Source organism: Mus caroli, unplaced genomic scaffold, assembly GCF_978045245.1.
Source record: "Mus caroli unplaced genomic scaffold, Mus_caroli_1 scaffold_13, whole genome shotgun sequence".
Taxonomy (NCBI): Eukaryota; Metazoa; Chordata; class Mammalia; order Rodentia; family Muridae; genus Mus; species Mus caroli.
This window is the reverse complement of record NW_028227268.1, coordinates 63,138,060-63,159,048: the sequence shown is the minus strand read 5'-3', so window position 1 is coordinate 63,159,048 and position 20,989 is coordinate 63,138,060. Positions and strand designations below refer to the sequence as shown.

The 20,989-nt window shown below is 49.3% G+C and overlaps 1 protein-coding gene across 2 annotated transcripts in view; it reads left to right on the top strand.

Annotated features, from left to right (window-relative positions):
• Nucleotides 1-20,350, top strand: part of Nt5m (5',3'-nucleotidase, mitochondrial) — a 73,085-nt gene extending 52,735 nt beyond the window's left edge. For both annotated transcript variants that reach the window (XM_085829966.1, XM_085829967.1), the window contains one exon: nt 18,861-20,350. In XM_085829966.1, the coding sequence (XP_085686092.1) occupies nt 18,861-19,001 (141 nt within the window). In that variant the 3' untranslated portion in view covers nt 19,002-20,350. The remainder of the gene's footprint in view (nt 1-18,860) is intronic.
• The last annotated feature ends 639 nt before the right edge of the window (nt 20,351-20,989 follow it).

The window sequence follows — 20,989 nt, the reverse complement described above, 5'->3', positions numbered from 1 at the left end:
CTGGATTTGGAATCACTATGGAAACACATCTCGGGGTGCGTCTATGATGGCTTTTTCAGAAATGTTAACTGAAGAGGGAAGAGTGATCCTGAATATGGTGGTACTGTCAGTGTACTGGGGGTACGTCCGGGTGGAGAATAAGAGGGGAAAGGAGCTGAGCAACAGCCTGCGCCTCTCTCCTTCCTGACTGTGGGCTGTGTCGCCAGCCTTAGTTCCTGCCGCCATGGACCACACGGGTCGTGATGGATCACATCCCCTTGACAGTGAGCCAAAGTAAGCTGCATCTTCCTTGAGTTGCTTGGTCATGGGATGTAACGATCACAGGCACACATGGGCACATGCAGAATGAGAGGAGAGACTGGCGGGTGCTTAGAGCCCGGGGTGGGGGAGCAGAAGGGCGAAGATTCTGATGAGCTTATGAAAAGTTCCAAAGTTTACCCATTGTCTACGTGAAGGATGTTGACACACACGTCCATGTCATTCCTTTTCTCCCAAAGCTCAGCTTTGACCCAGAGCTATAGGCTTGCAAAGAATGTTCTCTGACCATGAGCCGAGTCCTCTCAGCCTCAAGTACGCACTTAAAGCAAGACAGTGACACAGTTTGGGAATCATCACACATCGCTGTTCTGGTGTGGTGGTACAGGCATGTAATTATCTCAGTTTCTTGAATGGCTGAGACAGGAGGATTGTTTAAATAAAACAATTGCAAGATGGCTCAGCAGGTAGAAACACTTGCTGCCAAGATTGACAGCCTGAGATTGGCCACTGGCGCTCACATTGAAAAGAGAATCAACTACTGCAAGTTTCCCTCTGATCTCTATAGTCATATATATCTTATTTTATCTTTCCAGTTTTTTGTTTTGTTTTGTTTTTTTGAGACAGGCTTTCCCTATTATGTGGCTCTGGCTGTCCTGGAACTTGCAATCTGGCACCAAACTCACAGAGATCTACCTGTCTCTGCCTCCCAAATGCTGAGATTAAAGGTGTATATTTAGAATAAATAAATATCTTAAAAAAGAGCTTCTGAGCTCCCTTGTGGCTCCACCCCTCTCCCGTCCTTCAGATGGACCCACCCAACCCCTGACAGCCAAAGCAGCTGTGTCCCTGGGATGCATGCACAGATCAGCAGGACTGCAGAAAGCCTGCAGTCAGGAGCCAGGGAGCTGTGCATCAGCAGTCCAGTCTTCGGTCTGACTGTTTTCCTCTATGCCGGGGGTTCTCAACCTTCCGAATGCTGCAACTCTGTAATACAGTTCCTCAGGTTGGGTTAACCCCGACCATAAAATTATTTTGCTGCTACTTCATACCTGTAATTTTGCTACTGGTATAAACTGTAACATAAATGTCTGATCTACAACCCCCCAGATTGAGAACCGCTGCTCTACACCATAGCAGACAGCCTAGAAAGCCTCTTTCTGATGATGTTATTGGACCTCTTTGCCATTTCTCTCTCTTGTTCAAAAGGCTGAGCAGTAGCCCTGTCGGCCGCTGGCAGCACTGAGGGCTGTGAATGGTCGGACAGCACAGAGCAGTGGGAAGAGAGGCCTGGAGCTGTAAACTGGTGGAGAGATCCATACAGTTGCCATGGCTGCTGCTCGGGCTGCCTGGAGAGCTGCTTACCCTGCTGGCTGAGGGCTGATGACTCTCACTGCCCGGGGCAGTTAGCATTAGTTATTTTGTTTCATGATTTCTATGAGATGAACAGAAGAAATTTCAGCCAACTGCCAATAATCCCCCCTCCCTTGCTCTGTCCTTTCTCTCCCTCTGTTAGAGGGAGTCATGTTAGATCTGAGGTCGATGACTCCTTATAGAAGTCAGGACGCCAAGAAACATTGTTTGGTACATCTGCCCAGAGAGACTTCCTACAGACCAGTGTGGCTGCCCTTGTGAACCCTGTGCTTGGTGGCAGCAGAGCTTCCAAGGAAGTAACTAACAGAGAGAGGCCAAAGGGAAGTCATCTCCTGGGTTCCTTGTGGTAGTAGAGGCCCAGGCAAATGGGAAAACAGCCGGTGGGGAAATCCAGACTCCCCAGGAGCCAGACCCTCCCTCAGCAGGCGTCAGCTGAGAGTGGATGTCAGATCAGTTCCTCATCATCCCAGCTGACTCACTGGCTGTAACGGTTATGCTTCCAAGAGGCTATTTGCCTGGGGCACTAGAAATTCATTGTCTCAATTTTGATTTTTGTTTGACAGACTGAGATGGCTCTTGGTTGTCAACTTGACTATTTCTGGAATGAACTACAGTCCAGAAGTGGAGGGCTCACCTGTGATCTGGGTCTTGAGGCAGGAAGACACATGCCTTTAAGCCAGATCCTGAGGCGAAAGGGGCTGCACCTTCTGCTGGAAGCCTATATAAGGTCATGGAAGAAGGAAGCTTTTTTTTGGTTTTTTTGGTTTTTTTCTTTGACTGCTTGCCCTCGCCTTGCTAGCACATCCATTCCTTATTGGCACTGGAGCCTATTTCTTCAGGTTTCCAGCACAGAAGCCCAGATGAGATGCCCAGACTCGCAGGACTGAGAAACTGCTAGATTCTTGGACTTCATGGCTAGTCATTGCTGGCTTAGTTAGACTGCAGCCTATAAATCATTCCAATAAATTTCATATAGATGGGGGGTGAGATTCATTCCATAAGTTCTGTGACTCTAGAGAACCCTAATACAAAAACTTTGCCCATCTGTCTACAACAAAACCACTATCCAAATCCATCCTCCCATTGCCCCACCCTCTCATTGTCCCCGGGAATGTCTGATTCCCAGAACTGGGGTTGTTGCTGGACCACACAGGAGGAGGATGTTCATGGAATTTCAAGGAGGCTGCAGAACCTGAACCCGAGTGTCACAGTCTGAATATCTGTAAGAAGAAGGTGGGTAGCTGAGCCAGGAGCCAGGGCCACAGAGACAGGGAGGAGAGAGTCGCAAATCCAGAGAGGACAAAGCCTGAAGAATACTGAGTGGCTTTTGGTGGGGAAGCGAATGTACTCTCTGTTGACTCTGCAGTCCTACAGCACAGGTCACGCCCACTCCGTGTGAGGGGAGGAGCCAAGGGCCCCTGCTGAGCTGCATCCTAGCCCTGGATCCAGGTTTTACTATTCCACTCCATCAGGTACCATGGAGAAATGGCTCCATCCAGGCACACAGGAAAGATAATCTCAAGTGTTACATTGAATCGTTATAATAACCTAGAAGAATGTTGTGTCGGAACAGTACAGGAACCACCCTGAAGCAGATTCTGCCAGCCAAATCAGGGATCCTGTGAGCATATAGACAAACGGTGGTAATTTCCAATTATAACCTGCCCACGGAGAGAGAAGTGCAAGGCTTTGCAGACGGAGTCGAGGAATGAATATTGAACTGTGATGAGCAATGGCACATTACATCATCCCCAGGACCTTTCCCCCATATATTCGTTCACAACAAAAGGAAAGGGGATGATTTCCGTGGAAGGAGGCTGCAGACACATCTAATCAATCACACCCTCCCCCTCCCCTTCCCCCTCCCCCAGCCCCAACCACTCTTCTCCACTTCATTCTCCTGGACTGGGGCTTTGCCCACCTCCCCTTTCTACCCACTGAAACCCTGACCATGACTTGGCACCTGGCTCTCAGTCTACGTGTTTCACGACCTCCCCATCACTCCATCCAGTGTGGCTTAGAACCATATTCTATTTATTCAGCTAAGGCTATTATGCGCCTGATATCCGGGGAAGGAGGAGGAGGAGGAAGAGGAGGAGGAAGAGGGTAACACTGGGGACCCAGCAGCATCAGTACCATCTCCAAGGTACCAGGGACAGTGGGTTTGTAATCTTTCAGAAGAGAACCTGCCTGGCTCTTGTGGGAGGCTGGTGCTGAGGTCAGGTGTGATGGAGATATTTCAGGTAGGAGTGGCAAGTTGATTGTTCAGAGCTATCCCAGGGTCTACATGTCACCAAACACTCCCCTAGAAGCCAAGCAGTGCTTGGTGGCCCAGGAAGCCAGTCTGCACCCTTGTCTGCTGTGTGACTTTGAGGGAGCCATCACAGCAACTTGAGCTTCTACTTTAGGTTTTTACGGTCAGGGGAGGGGCTGGGTTGGACAATGTAGGTAAAACTGAGCCCTAAATTCCACCTCTGGGAGGGAGTACAAGCGGGAGAGTCAAATTAGAAGCTTGTCAGGGTCAAAGAGCTTGAGAGCCAGGTCAAAGGGCAGATTAGAAGCAGGCAGACAGTGATCCTAGCTGCCTCTGGGCTGCAGGTAAATTCCCCAATTCATTCTCTCTCTCTCTCTCTGTGTGTGTGTGTGTGCAAGCACTCCTGCACGCACTCATGGAGGAATGCATTTGTGAACTCCAGTGACTCATTCACACACAGCAGACCACACTCCAGAAGGAATGTAGGGTGCTCATGCCCTTTGTCCTGTCCAGCTCTGTCTTTTTTTAACAAACAAACAAACAAACAAACAAACATGTATTTACTTATTTGTATGTGGTACAACACACACACACCACGCTATGAGTGTGGAAGTCAGAGGCAATTTGAGAGAGTTAGTACTTTGTTGACATCACGTGGGTCCCGGCCATTGATCCTATCTTAGGGCTTGGCAGCAGGCACCTTTACTTGATGAGCCGTCTCACTGGTAGCAAGCTCCTTCCAAGAGGCAGTCCTCCTGTCATGTGGGGATCACGGTGCCTGGCACTGAATAAGAGTGGAGGTAAATCCAAGTGTGTGCACCCTTTACAAGGAGGAGACGGCAGGGAACAGACATGGGAGCACTACCTATGGAGCTGACGTTTTCAGGGGAGAGAGACAAACAGCAAATGTCTAAGCATGTCGGAGCAGCGCAGAGCATCTGGGGTTCCTGCCTGGAAGCAGAGCTGCCGCTGAGAAGGAGAGCCAGTGAGGCCAGGCTGAGGGGCTGCCGGTGGAAAAGACCTGAGGGAAAAGATATTTGCATCAAGTGGTTGACTGATCTTTTATTTTAGAGCAAACGTTGTCTGAGCAGAAGCCAAAGCTACTGAACTGGGAAGCAGACGTCAGCATCTCAGCACCGCAGCCTCGCTTTCATCATGGAAACCTTGAAGGAGCTCAGAGTAGGGGGAGCAGCTGGCTTCACTCAGTTGCAGTGACTGTCACGCTCCCACTAATCTTGCTTCATGTGGCTTCTCACCCACTGACTCCCTGCCCCCCCTCACAGGCACTAGGCAAGTTTTCTACCACTGAGCCACACCCCAAGCCCGCTCCTACCTACAAAAGCAGCCTGGCAGTTTGACCAAACAGCAGCATCTATGGTTCAAGAAGTGTCCACTTCCAGACCCTAGGGCTCCAGAGGGATGCCAAGACTGGGGTGCTGTGGGGAGGAGCTCCCAGCACTTCTGGGGGTCCAGTGGGAGAGGAATGCTCTCAAGCTCCTGCCTGACTTGGCCCCTTGTTGGGTGGTGGCTAGAAGCCTCACTCACATGCTTGCCAAATGACCTCACCAGAGAGCCAACCCTTTTAGCCACCCAGTGAGGGTACAGGGTCCGGGCCACCCACGTGTGACGGGAGTTAGAGTCTCCCAGTCTCCCATAGCTGTGTCTTGGAAGGGAATCTGCCATCTTTGTGCAATTCTGTTTACTGGAAGCAAGTCACTAGGTGTGGGCCTACATGGGAGAGAGTGAACAAGGATAGGCACCAGGATGTAGATCCCCTGTAGTTCTAGAGATTGCATACATGTGTAGCCTAAAGTCAGCTTGTGGGCACAGGCCTGTGGGGCAAAGTTTGGCACAACCTTCTATAAGACAGAGGCTTTTGAATACCTTTTAGTTAGCCTTGATTCTGCCCACCTCATATGTATCAGTGATATCCCCGCCTGGCCCACACATCCTTCTATATTCAGAAGGCCCTGTCTGGACCTTGGAGGAACCCATACCCTCAGGGTAGCCTCTACCCATGGGAGTGGGTGTGTCTAAACCCTTTGCCTCTGTCTTCTTACTCTGTATGGTTCTTCACAGGACCTTGGAGATGTGTGAGCTGTTGGTGCCAGAGCAGTGACCAGCTTCCAATGCGACCCTCGACAGGTCTCACTCCTGGTTGTCACTGCCCATACTGGATAAGGCCAGTCTGTTCATCCAAGGAGGAGGAGGGTGGAGGTGAAGACTGAGATTCCTGAGGTAGTAAGGTGCTGTAAGGTGCCCGTTTAGCTTGTGTGTCCCTCACTCTGAAAAGCTAGCTGCCACACACCCTGAGGATGCTCAGCCTTCAGGAGGTTGTGAGGCCTCCTGATGGTGACCCCACGAGTGAATAGGAGATCTTCAGGTGTCAGTGCTCTCCCCTAGACTAGCTGCTGCCTCGGTGATACCAAGCCAGAGCCCCTCCAGGTCCTACCTCAAGGGACAACCACAGGGTAACTTTCATTGAGATAATAGCAGAACATTTTCCTTTGGCAGAGAGCACCCGCAAATCAAATGGCCCGTGCCCTCTGCCTAGCACTTCTTTTGGGGAACTAGAGCCACCATCTCTGACAGTCTATACTGCTCAGTGTTCTTTCACTGAACCAAACAACTGACATGGAGGAGAGACCAGCTTGGGCTCAAGCCACAGAGCCTGTTGTCTGTGGGGCCTGTGGTGAGGTAGCACAAGCCGTAGGTGCACACAGTGGAGGGAGCTGCTCACTTCCTAGCAGCCAGAAAGGAAAGAGGTAGGAAGGGACAGGGTCTCAAACTGGCCTCAAGGGCTTTCAACGCCACCTAAAGGTTCCAGAGCTTCACTCTAGCCTTGGGAGGGCATGCATGCTCCAAACTCTGATACACTGGCAACCCCACAACCACCCTAGTGCCCATCAGCAAGACAAGATGGTTCAATCATTCCACTGCCTCCCATACAGCGGTGAACACAGACAAACAGGAACCATCTAGAGTCCCTTTCACATGAGCGATCCTGAAAACCCAGGATGAAATAGAGAAGCGGAGCTCCAGCCCCCCAGCCCAACCTCCCTGCTACGCACCCCACCCCCTCATGCATGCAGTGGGAAGCCCTACAGTGCCTGCAGACACTTAGCACACATGTGTGGAGTCCAAACACCAGAACACCACAGCAGAGGAGCCAACATTCCTGTGTGGGGGATACTGAAGTACACGGGTGGGCTGAGACTCACAGGCCTCTGCTGTATTGGTGACCTTTGTTGAGAATGGTACAAGGATAAGGTTCCCAGAGACTGCTGGGAGGATGGGGCAGGGAACTTCTCTGAGGTGTTCAGAAACCTGGATTCTCAGAGCAGCCCTCCCCCAAGGCTGGGTGAGGGCATGAAGGGAAAATCTGCTTCAGGCCCCTCCCTATGAGAGTGCGTTGTCCTATCGCCTTAATGCCCAGAATCCTACAGCATGCAGAGATTCTCGGTTTCCTTTAGGCAGCTAGACAGGTCTCACATTGGACCAGGAGCAGCACATCATCTGGGCGGAAACCCTGGTCTCCCCACCGGAAACACTCTCAAGGCCTTCCTGCTTGCTGCTAGAGTGAAGCTCTGGGCCCTGGGTGTGCCTGAGACCCTTGTCCTTTGGCCAGAGCCATGGCCTAGCCCCCAGCTATCTGCTTCTGCAGTTCTCCAAGGCCATCAATTACAACAGTCCCCCAAGTAGGTCACAGTGATTACTCTCCCTTCAGGGTGATAACGACCGTCATTAGTTGTGCGGATGCAGGCTGGCATCTAATGTTCTGCTTCTCTGAACTGCTCGAACACTCGATAGGTCTCTACCTGGAAGCCTTCCGGGGCCAGGCTCAGCTATTTGTGCTCTCATTGTAGAGAGACAATCAAGGTGCAGTTAAAAGGGGAACCCCACACCCACCCAGGATCATGCTAGACTTCAGCCAAATACCTCATGTTGCCCTCGAAACTGTCCTGAGAGCGTGAGGTGGCCTTTGGGCACAGAAGAGCTCTGCTTATCATGTGGATATGTCCTGTGGATGGGTATTTCAATCTCTGCCCAGATTCTAGTGTTGGAAGAATTCACTGCCAGGCTCTTCCATGGAATGCCATTTATCCTTCTGTGGGGCCCTGGAGAGGCTGCCAGGCCCATGCACGGTCACCTCTGCCACAGGAAGCAGCAGCCAGTGTATGCACTCCAGTGGTGTATTTTCCAAAAAGCACACGAGAAGGTATAAGTCCAGGTGTTCAAATAAAGGCAAGAAAACAGACCAGAAAAGCTGAGGTGTCACAGTGGAGCACAAGGTATGTGCGAGACAAAACAGTCTGTGTAGTCAAACTGGCCAGCTGAGCTCAGACCCAGGTAGAATGTGTGGTGCTGAGCAAACCCTTGTCCATGGGATTCCCCAAGCTTTCCGCGGAAGCTGTTCAATGTGAGGCAGAACATAAGCACAGTAAAAAGGCCTGGGGGCCCAGCGGGCCTCAGCTCGCAGGTAGTAGGTGTGGGGGATGCCAGAGAGCCAGGGCCCCCACTCCCAGGACCCGTCAACCCATGTCTGCTGGGATACTCACCGTAGAACCAGATAACTCCAAGTGCTCACGCACTTCCTGATTACCATGATTGTCTTTTAGCACACAGCAACCTGAGACCCAGAAGACATGCCAGGGTGTGATATTCCTAGTTAGGGGACCATGGGACATAAGTGCACGGAGTCAAACGCATAACCTCGGTTCCACTGTGAACTAGGCTTTCCACATGGGTCTGGCCCCCACACTGACCCCTGGGGTGCCACTGCTGCCCATAAAACCCCTTGCCATTACCTGAAACTCCACCTCCAAGTAGAGAGAGAACAAGTCCCTTAGCAAGCTCAGCTTCAAGACGTTAAACAGAGGCCTGGCAACCCTAGCCTGGCATCCACACAGAACACAAACCAGGAGTCCAGACAGAATCTTCTCCCAATAGCTACAGCAGCAGTGCTCACCAGAGTGAGTGAGAGAGAGACAGAGAGAGACATAGACAGATCGTCCCGCCATCCCCTGTGGGATGCGCAACTGGACAGACCTGGAGAAAGGGGAGAAAGCCCCCACTAAGGTTACAGCCTGGAGGATGGCTGAGGGGTGACTTGCAGGAGCTGGGCAGAATCACCACAGTAACAGAATTCAGGCTGAAGGGAACCAGAGACCTAAAAGAAATGAGCTTTCTTTGGGATGACGGGGATGTTCTGGAAATGGGTAGGGTGGTGGTGGTGGTGGTGGTGGTGGTGGTGGTGGTGGTAGTGGTGGGATTTCTTCACAACCTCAGTTTCATTCAGTACCAGGGGGGTGGAGCCAGTGATTTTCCCAGGCTGTGAAGGAAACACCCATCCAGAGCCATTGGGCTGGGTTCCAGGGCCGGCAGAGGTGTCACTGGGCCAGTCTCTGTGGACTGTCTGTCTGCAGCAGCTAGAAAATAAGGCCGGGGCACCAAATGGCGACTGCTGCCAGCCCAGCCAGGTTTAAAAATAGGATAGGGAAAAATCAACTTCCTTGTGTTCACACACGACCTCAGGGGCATTGGTAGGAAAACAGTCAAAGCTGGGTGGGTGGCTGAGGCTGGAGGATGTTTGTGCTGGCATCACACTGTGGCTGCTCTTGGTTGTTCTTGTAGCCACTCCCCGCCCAGCAGGGCAGCTGAGGACCCAGCCCAGAGCTGCCTCCACGGTGCCCTCCATGCTCCGCTCTGCTCAGCTCCAAGGACAATTTAGCAACCAGAACTTCAATTAACACTGCATCCTGAGGATGCAGCTTGTGGGAAAAGGCTGGGGCAGAGGAGGACAAAGAGGCTGGCAAGTTGGCAGCTGGGTGAAGTCACCTGGCTACATGACAGGGAACTGAAAGGACCCAGAGGCAGGGAAGGAGGGGGCAGGCTGCCATTTACGACACATGTGCCCACCCCTAAAGGGCTCTGGCCTGCACAGAACCCTCAAGCCTGCAGGAAATAACATCCCACTGTCACCATCCCATGGGGAGATTGCAGAATTGCGTCCCTCACTGAACCTTCTCCAGTACCTCCTGTATGTTCCCAGTTGTCCCTAGAGGCTTTTGCCAGCTGCCAGAATGGTCCCTGGCAGAAGGACTGGTGCCTAGGAGCAGCTAGCTCTGGTAGCTGATGCTAATGGGCTGTTTCAGGTCTGCCCATGTCAGGCACAGTCTTTGAGGAGGACACTAATATCTAACTTAGAAAATGGCACAAGCTAGCCCTGCCAAAGACTCACTGGATGCCTGGTTTCTTGTATATGGAATTGAATTTCCCAGTGCCCAGTTTCAGGATGAAAAGTTTGAGGGGCTGAGAAGTCAGGAGACTTGCTCAGGGTTGGAAAGGTAGGAAACATGTGTTTTGGAAATCCTGGGTTTGCTGGAACTTTCCACATTCACCATAGAGAGTTGCCATATCCCCTGTCCCAGCCGCAGTAGCCCAGCTTTAATGTGAGACCGGAGGAGTTCCCAGTGGGACTGATTTGGAGGAAAATGGACAGAGGCAACCCAGTGAAGGATCATTTCTATTTCCCTGTATCCCTTCTCCCTGCAACCTGCTTTGTGTTTACTTGGTTGGAAGGAGGGACTTGGGACTCTCAGGCAGCATGAAGGAATTGTGTCTGAGGGAGCAGAAGCCAGCCGTACACAGCAGGTCCGCCCAGACTTCCTTCTGTATAATGAAATGGTAAAAATCACAGCAGAGTGTGGAGTGGTTGCTCTGTTCTGGACACTTCTCAAGACCATTTGGGGAAGAAAGCTGAGAAGCAGATGGCCTGGGTTTGCTGGCAATGCAGGGGAGGCTGTGACCTGGCCCTCCTTCATGGTAGCTCAGGAAACACTGTGACATGTCTCTGTAGACATTTTAACTCCTGGGTCAACATTAGCCTGACTGCATCAGCCAGGACCAAAAAGAGCTTTGAGAAGCTATGTGAACCTGTCCTTGTGTCCTGGAGTGAGAATTTGGACAGCAGACAGAACACCCCAGAAAGCCCATTTTCTGGGCCTTTTTTCCTTCCTTCCTTCCTTCCTTCCTTCCTTCCTTCCTTCCTTCCTTCCTTCCTTCTTTCTTTCATTCCTTCCTTCTTCTCTCCTTATTTCCCTCCTTCTTTCCCTCCCTCCCTCTTTTCTTTTCCTTTCTTTTTAATTTTTTTTGACAATGTCTCACTACATAACCTTAGCATGATCCCGAATTAACTAAGTAGCTCAGATTGTACTTGAACTTGTGAACTTTCTACCTCAGCCTCCAGAATTCCAGGATTATAGACCTGTGGTGTGCCACCATGCCTGGCTCTGAGGCCCAAGTGACCTGCCCCATCTCTGCCTGCATCCTTGTCAAGTCGATTGTAGGAATGACATAGGATTGTTCGTATCCGTCTACGGGGACCCATCTCTTCTTATTCTGGCACTTGAAGCTGTGGCATGGAGACAAAGACAAAGGATGCAGAGCCCTGGCCCAGGAAGCTCTTAAGCTCCTGTGGCCCCCAGAGACACAGTGAGCCCCAGTAGAGCTGCCTTTTCTGGGAGTCTCAAAAGCCTGTGTTGCCTGGCTAGCACCTGACCTGTACTAGTGACGTAATTTCTGACGGTGTCACAGAAGGTTTTGTGTCCAGACTCAGATCACAGCTAAAGCCAGACTTGCATATGTTTGGTGACCTTTGTGTCCTTGAGGACATGCTGTGCTGAGGGCAGGCTAGAGGAAGGATTACACAGCTCATGTGCTGTTGCCAAACACATCTTGGAGAAAAGAGAAAGTAAACTCTCAGAGCAGTCCGCCCTTCCCAAGCTCTAGTAAAAAAAAGCTGTTCCTGAAATAGCTCCCTTACAGGGCCTGGTGGAAATGTCCAAGGGATGAGGAGACGCACTTCCTTGTCCCCTGTAGAGAAAGACCCCAACCCCACCCTGTCAGACCTCTGTGGGCCCTCAGGGAAGTGGCTGGCCTGGTCTTCTGGGAACTGAGAGGGTTTTGTGCAAGAGGAAAGTACAGTTAATGTGACACAGCTCAGGAAAAATAAAATGTGCCAGGCCTCGTCACTACTCCTCACTGCCTCTGGCTGCCTGGTTTCAAGATTCAGGAACCTAGGCCGGAAGGCTTTACCCCAGGGTGGGGAGGGGATGGAAGCAAGGTGTACCTCCTCAAGAGTACAGAAGCCAGGTGCCACAGGACAGGTTAGACCTGACGCCAGGGCCCTGGAGGGTACCAACGACTCTAGCACCTCCATCTCTTAGGGACCACAACTCCCCTGAGACAGGATAGAGAGTCGTGGAAAATCTGCGGGATGTGAGAAGGGAAGGAGCCCTTCCCCAGGGATCTGATTGAAGTCTCTCACCAGCAGCTAAGCAAGAACTTGAGCACAGTTAAGAACTGCTCACAGCCCTTCTCGCTCAGCAGCTATGATCGTGAAGTTGAGTAGACATCTCAGGGAGAGGACACGCACTAACTTCCTATGGGTCCCTAGATGCTTCTGGTTTCCCGGCTTATAATTCCTTTGAAAACACCCCCAGAGCCACCCCGTAATTTCATTTACCAAAATAGAGAAGAAAATGGAGGAGGACCCTTAGCAGGCGTCTTCTGTTGTCAAAAGAAGCAGCTCTCACTTCAAAGGAATAAATCAAAAGGCATAGATTTTTTTCTGAGAAAAATTGCAATGCCTACGGCCATCGCCCCAAATACTGTGTTCCAACGAGGAAGCCGTCTCATGGAGGTTTTATAGTAACCGAAAAGGAACACATGAAGGCGTTCAGAAAATGTATATTAACAGAAACATAGGAGTTTGTTAATGTCACAGACAACACTTTTTTTTTAAAGACATAACCTTTCTTTTTCTGTGGTTCATTCCCAAGAGTTCAGATTAATAAGTAATAATTAATAATAAACAGAAAATATACACAAACGTGAAAGTTCTACCCTCATTCCCAAGAGTTCAGATTAATAAGTAATAATTAATAACAAACAGAAAATATACTACAAACGTGAAAGTTCTACCCTGCCCCCTTTTCCAATTCAAACACTGTAACAGTTCAGTCTCTGCAAAAACTCAAAGTCTCTTAAAACCTAACATTTCTTTTAGAAATTCAAAGTCTCTCAACTGTGGGCTCCTATCAAACAAACAAACAAACAAAAACCGAGTTCAATACTTTCTTACTTCAAGAGGGAAGAGCCAGGGCACAGTCACAATCTGAACAAAGCAAACCCAAACGACAGTGGCATAAATAATTCAGTGTCCAGTGTGTGGGATCCACTCATGATCTTCTGGGCGTCTCCAAGGGGCTTAGGCCACTTCTCCAGCTCTGTCCTCTGCAGCGCAGACAGCTTGGCTTCCAAATCTCAGGCAGGCTCCATTCTGCTGCTGCTGCTGTTCTGAATGGGCATCACATGGTAATGGCATCTGCAAAATGCTGAGGTCTTCCCCTGCAACTGGGCTGCACTTTCATCACCACTAGCCTCCCCCGGCTCTCTTCTTGGTGCCAAGCCTCAAGTTCTCTCCGTGACCCTGTCAAACCTGGGGCTTCAACTGTCATCAAGGCTATACCTTCCCCATGACCTTGACCGGTCTCTGACAGTACCAAGCCCCAGCTGACCAGACACCACAGATGCTTCACACAAAAGGCCCCGTGGAATCTTGGCTTCCCTCTGGAACGTCACAAGCCAGGCCTCCATCGTCTGAACTGCTCTCAACGTTCTTATCTTCCTACAGACCAGCTCACTGAGCTCTCAACGCTCAATGGCTCTTCAAACCCAAAGCTCCAAAGTCTTTCCACAGTCCTCCCCAAAACAACACGGTCAGGTCTGTCGCAGCAATGCCCCACTCTCCTGGTACCAACTTGTCTTTGGGTTTCTCTTGCTGTGATGAAACCCCGTGACCAAAGTAACTTGGAGAGTGAACTGCTTATTTGCCTTACATTTCCATACTGAATGAAAAAAGGAAACAAAAGGGGAAAAGTATGACTGAGGTTTCAGCACCAGATGAAGAAAAGAAAAAGAAAGAGATTAAAATGAAAGACATGGCTGCTGCTAGGTATGGTGGAGAGGAAAGCTTATTGTAGATAAAAAGGGAGCATAGGCAGAGAGTGCAGAGCAGACATGGCCCTGAGCCATGCGAGGAGAGGCCAGAGAGGGATGGAGAGGGGAACCAGGTGCAGCTGCCAAGAGGGCAAAGGTACAGAACAGGTGGGCAGGCAGGATGGCTGGATTACATAGGCGGGAAGAAGCTCTGGGGGAAGGGCATCCCAGACCCTGGGGTGTTGAGTTGGGGTTAGAGGATGGGTATGCCAGCTATATTCTGTAACAGGTCAGGACTGAGGGATGCTGGCAGAACCTCTCAGCCAGTCCACTTTGATTTGTTAAATAGATACCTTAGCCATTTGTCTCAAAGTTTGAGACTTAACACATATCACTACTGACCATCAAAGAAAGTCAGGATAGTCAAATTGGTCAAGAAACTTGGAGGCAGGGGCTGATGCAGAGGCCATGAAGGGGTGCTGCCTACTGGCTTGCCCTCCATGGTTTGCTCTGCCTGCTTTCTTAAAACAGAACCCAGGACCACCAGTCCAGGGATGGCCCCACCCACAATGGGCTGGGCCCTCCCCCCATCATTCACTAAGAAAATGCGCTATAGGCTTATCTACAGCCCAGTGTAGGGAGGCATTTTCTCAATTGGGATTCCCTCCTCTCAGATGACTGTAACCTGTGTCAACTTGACATAAAATTAGCAAGCACAGTTGGGTATAGCAAGATGGGGCAGAGTGGGGGGGGGGAGGGAATCTCTCCTATACCCTCCAATGTTATCTGATCACAGTCTTGGCCCTTACTTTAAGCAGAGAAGAGAGTTCTGCTAAGTTAATACATTCTAAATGTTCTCATCCGAATGTTAAGTCTGATGCAGAAGTGGGCAAGAAATGGTTTGTTAGGGAGCTATCAATAGCCTAGAAGTAATTGCGATTGGGATATTAAATCAGCAACATTTCAGCCTCTCCATAGCCGCTGACGTGTTGTCAGTCATCAGCCTCTGCAGGGGCTTCTTCCCAGGAACTTCCATTCACTCTTCTGAGATACGTCCTGAGAGTCTCCAAAATGTTATATATGGCTAACGCTAAGACAGTTTACTGCACCTCTCCCATGAGAAGCCTAGACCCATACTTGGGTCTTCCTTTCCCGTACTCCCCCTAAAGAAGGTGTGTATATATGTAGTTAGTAAAACAAAAGTTCTATTTTATTATGCTGAGGGTCATCACCCAAAGTTCACGCTTTAGATCCTTAACTATGGTCCAAAGTCTATCACCCCAAGGCTGCTCACGTGTACGACATATCTTAGCTGATGGTCAGGTCCATTCTCTAATGGAAGTCTTTGATTCAAGAGTCGGGATCTTGGGGGAGACTTTCCAGACGCAGGGTAAATCTAGGAGCCATCTCTCAGATGTGCGGAGCAGAACCTTGTTCTTGGTCTCTGCTTATAGACTGTCCAGTGAGCTGTGTCTGGTTAGCTTGAGTGATGTCACTGGGTTCTGGTTATCAGGTGCAGCCTTGAGTGTAGTGGGGTTCCTGACTAAGCTATTTTTATATGTCTGAAAGGCATTTTTTTTACTATGCTTATTACAGAAGGGCTCCTACTCTTGGGTGTTGTCTTGGTTACCTTTCTGTTGCTGTGATAAGACATCACAATTAGGGCTGGTGAGATGGCTCAGTGGGTAAGAGCACCCGACTGCTCTTCCAAAGGTCCAGAGTTCAAATCCCAGCAACCACATGGTGGCTCACAACCATCTGTAACGAGATCTGGCGCCCTCTTCTGGAGTGTCTGAAGATAGCTACAGTGTACTTACATATAATAAATAAATAAATCTTTAAAAAAAAAAAGACATCACAATTAAGGTGATCTATAGAAGAAACAGTTTGTATCTTAAGAATTTCAGAGGGTAGAGTCCAGGACCATTACGGTGTTAAAAATGTGTTTGTAGCCACTATGGTGGCATACACAATGTAACTCCTGTCAGTCCTTTAGATTTTGAGGATTGCACAAGCCTTTAAGGTACCAAGTCTGTGGTGGATGAAGACAAGGTGGATATTGCCAAAGGAACAGCATCTGAGGTTGTCCTGTGGCTCATACACACATTCTCTCTCTCTCTCTCTCTCTCTCTCTCTCTCTCTCTCTCTCTCTATTACTTTTGCAGTGTGAGGGATCAAGTGCTCTGTTGCTGACTGAGCTAGCCCAGATACTGTTATCATAGGTTCAGTCCACGAAATAGACAAATGCCCAAGACTATGGGGACCATCAGGCTCAGATTACCAAAGCACCAAGGGAGGTTTGCCTTGTTTTCTTGCATTCTCATCCTGCTCACTGGTCTTGAACATGAAGGCTGCCATTTGTGCTTGTTACTGTTATCATAACTGTAACCAAATGCCTGACAAGAGCTAACTTTCAGGAGGGTCTGTATTGGCTCACAGGGGAATGTAATCTGTCAATCCAAAAGCATGGCATCCACAGGTAAGACCATCACATATATGCACGGTCCAAATGCACAGAACGATGAGTGCCAGCACTCAGATCGCTTTTTCCTTTTGATTTAGTCCTGGTCCCCAGCCCACAGGATGGTGCCACTTTCATCTGAGATGGGCTTTCCTACCTCACTTTATTCAGTCCAGAAATTTCCTTTAACTTAAGTCCAGGAATTTTTCTTTTAGGTGATTCCAGAGCCCGTCAAGTTGATAGTGTTAACATCACACTGTTACAGTGTTGTGTTCCACCTGGCAACATAAATGTTAGTGGCATAGTATAGCAGTTCCTCAAAATAAATATAGCCTAGGGGTAGGAGGACAGCTCAATGCCCAAAAGACCAGTGAAAAATAACTTTCCCAGTGTCATGTATGGTTTCATCTCATGGAGTGGGTCTTAACAAAGTTGTAACGCTCATAACGGCTGTACCACTTTTACACTGGTATAGCCTGTACCCAAGTCACTGTTGTAGTCACAGGGTTTGCAGTGCAGTGTTACTAATATTACTTTTCCCGTGATGTGGTGCTGTGCGACCACAGTGACAGGCCAAGTAACAGTGGACCTCCAAAATCATGAGCCAAGAAAGACTCCTCTCCTTCTTCCTTTCTCCTCCTCCTCCTCCTCTGCTTCTTCTGCTTCGTCTTCTTCCATCTTCTTCCTTCTTCTTCCTTCTTCCTCCTTCTTCCTCCTTCTTCCTCCTTTTCCTTCTTCCTCCTTCTTCTTTCTCCTTCTTCCTCCTTCTTCCTCCTTCTTTCTCCTTCTTTCTTCTTCTTCTTTCTTCTTCTTCTTTCTTTCTTCTTCTTTCTTTCTTTCTTTCTTTCTTCTTCTTCTTCTTCTTCTTCTTCTTCTTCTTCTTCTTCTTCTTCTTCTTCTTCTGCTTCTGCTTCTGCTTCTGCTTCTGCTTCTGCTTCTGCTTCTGCTTCTGCTTCTGCTTCTGCTTCTTCTGCTTCTGCTTCTGCTTCTGCTTCTGCTTCTTCTTCTTCTCTTGGTTTTCGAGACAGGGTTTCTCTGTGTAGCCCTGGCTGTCCTGGAACTCACTCTGTAGACCAGGCTGGCCTCGAACTCAGAAATCTGCCTGCTCTGCCTCCCAAGTGCACCACCACTGCCCGGCTCTCTTCTTTGTTTTTTGAGACTGTGTCTCACTAAGTCCTGGAAAAAATTGTCCTGGAACTCCTGTAGGCTGGCCTTGAACTCACAGAGATCCTCCTGCTTCTGCCCCCAAGTGCTGGGATTAAAGGTGTGCACTATCACACCCGGTTGACTTTTTTTTTTTTTTCCTTTCTTTTAGCTTGATTATCTGAGTGGTTTTTGCTCTTCATTTCAATGGCAACCACTGATTGATACAGCTATGTTCAGAGAAGTGTTATTCACAAAAGTTAGAAGCTGGAAGCAAGCTTTGGATGAATGAATGTGCTCCACCAACACAGTGAGAGATTTTCCTGATTTATAAGCAGGAACTTCTGACCTGTGTTTCAACATAGATTCAACCCCGAAGTCCTTCTGCTGAGCAAAATAAGACATACAGAGCGATGCCACCCCAGTCTGCTGCTAAAAGGAGGAGCCAAATTCAGGAACAAGTGTAGGTAGTCAAGTCTGGTGGGTAGTGTCCAGGGTCTTCATTTGGAAAGCTTGGTAAGTTCTATAAATGGTGGAGATACTTGTGAAACACATGAATGTACTTGATGTTAGAGACATGTGCTCATCAAAAGAATTAAGATTTTACCACTACAGAGATCTTCCCACTACAAAAATGAAATTCGGTAAAACAAAACAAAACAACAACAACCACCCTAGGTGCGTGGTGAAAAGCATAGCAGAATCGTCGGGCAGGAGTTTCCCTGGGCTGAGGGTGGAGCCACTATGGTGGCTTCATTGGAAGTCCTATACGCCTCTCTGGAGTTGTGAGCCTGTGGGGTTCTGATCACAGACAGTGAGGATGCTGAGGCTTCTTCAGGAAGGCATCTTTGAACTAGACTCAGATGAACTCCTGTTTGAAAGAACTGAAAAGTACAGAAAAACGAGGCTTTGGAGACAGGGTTTCTCTGTGTAGCCCTCGCTGTCCTGGAACTCACTCTGTAGACCAGGCTGGCCTCACACTCAGAAATCTGCCTGCCCCTGCCTCCCAAGTACTGGGATCAGAGGTGTGAACCACACTGCCTAGAGAAACGGGGCTTTCAATATAAGTTTTGTTTCTTTGTCTTCCACACACGGTAATTTAATTATAATTACATTGGTTATTTTTAAACCTTAAGGTGAGATTTTAAGGGCGGCCTGGATATGGAGGAAGGGGGGGGATGCTTGGGGGATGCAGTGAGATTCCTTGTAAGCTCTGACAGAGACTAAACTTCATGGCTTCCTCTGTTTCTCCTTCAAGGTTGGTGGGAAGGCTTGCTAAGAAGGAGGGGCTTGCAGGGGAGATGTGGAGAATTCAAGGATGTTGCTGGCCCTGCATGGCTATTTTCAGTTTTTCTTGTTCTTACTTCCCAGGGGCTCTTCAGGCAGTGCTTCTCAGGGGTCCTGGGTACCAGCCTCAGCCTGCTCTCTCCTGAAGTCCAGGTCTTCTCCAGCCAGCAGTGCCGGGTGAAGGACATCTTTGCATTGGTTGCATTCAGTCTCCTGCAGAAGTGATCAGGTTCCCTTTACATCTGGCAGGACAAGAAACATCTGTCGTCCCGTCCCGTCCGTCCGTCCGTCCCCCCCCCCCCCAGCTTCTTGGTGGCTTCTGTCTGCAGACAAAGCAAACAGGATTTGAGGGGAGGGGCTGAGGAGGCTGGGTGTTAAGGGAGCCTGGTTCCCACCCAGCAGGAGGTCTGTTTGCACAGGCTTCACTCAACCCTAAAAGCACATACAGGCATTTTGGCCCAGATCCTAATGAGCTCCGAGGACTTCTGACCAGCACAGGTTGCCCTTATGACACAGAAAACACAATTTGACTTGTGCAAGTAGCCTGTGAAATGCCATGTCACACAGAGCTCTCTCACATCTCCTGCCCCACCTGCTCCACCCTTCCTCCCGAGGCAGAGTGATCGGGCAGCCATGGAAGACAATGGCGAATAACTCAGAATGAACACAGCAGCTTGGTCCCAAGCCCTTGGCTGGGCAGCAAAAGGGAAGAACTGGAGCCGTTGGTGGTGGTGACAGTGTGCCATCGATCTTCATTTCTCCGTTATAAAGAACCAAAGCCCCTTGGAATGTTGGCAATGTCACTGTGGGTGAAGAGATTGCAGCAAAGCACAGTACTGTTAAGATCAATGTCCCATTGCAGCCCATGACCTTGAGACGATTCCCGAGGCTGAGGCTCGGGAGGATAATAGGCTGCTCTCAGTGGTAATCTAATGAGGCATAGCCACAGGCAAAGGTTTCTGGCCCATTTGCTGGAGAAGAGCAAAGATTCAGCCTCCAATAGGAATGCTCCATAGGAATGCTTGTTCTGTGGCTGTGACTGGTGTTCGAGTTTGCCTGTTCCTCTAGGTTTTGTTGGTTGCTCTCCTGCGGTAGAAGAGGAGGGCTGTTTGGGGAAGGCCCAGCTGGCAGGGTCTGCATTGCTGGTCTCCCTGAAGTTGCAGCAAAAAAGAAATGAAATCTACTGGAGTGTGATAGTGCTTGTAGGTAATGCCAACAATTGGAAGGCCAAGATAGGGAGGGAGGCTTGAGCCTGGTTGGGATCCCATCTCAAAATAATGGAAGTGTAATCTTAAAGAGATAAGGACAGGCGGGCGTCATTGGTGCATGTCTTTAATCCCAGCACTTGGGAGGCAGAAGCTGGAGGAGCTCTAAATTCAAGGCCAGCCTGGTCTACAGAGTTCCAGGACAGCCAAGGCTATACAGAGATACCTTGTCTTGAAAGTGAGAGGGGGAGAGAGAGAGAGAGAGAGAGAGAGAGAGAGAGAAAGAGAGAGTTCATCTGCCATCAAACCTGATGTCTCAAGCCACCCTCCTGTGACCTCTACTAGAGCAACTTGGCTCACATGCACTTACCACACATGTACACAATATAAAAATTAAAGATAAATAAATAAATAAAGTCTGCTTTTCATTTGTTTATTGCTATTCTTTTCCAAGGACTGGTCACTTAGAGAAGACTAGTTTTGGATGATAGGTTGCCACCCAAGTTGACTTAAACAAAAGTAAACCCCAGAAAGGGTGTTTACTCTCTGGTTACTGTGACAAAATGCCTGGTAAGTGTAACTTCAAAGAAGGAAGTGCTTGTGTTGGCTCACAGTTCTAAGGGATACCATCCATCATGATGGGCAAAACATGGCAGCCAGAGGCCGCTGGTTACATTGTGTCCACACTCAGCAGCCAGCTACAAGCATTGCTGCTCAGTTATCTTGGTGCTTTGCATTCATCCTGGAACCCCAGTTCATAGAAGGGTATTGCCCATATTAAGGTGCTTGCTCCCACTTCAACTAGTCTAATCAACTTCTTTTCATGAGGATTCTAAATGCCATCAAGATTAGCCTCACACACTTCTTAGGAATGAACAGAGCAAGATGGATGAGATTCAGTCCAGCCGAATCTAAGCAGTCAAGCCCCTGCTGCCGCATCTGTACATTGAACCATCTCCAGCTCTGATTTCTTCAGCTCCTGGCTTATTAACAGCCAATCTTGACTAT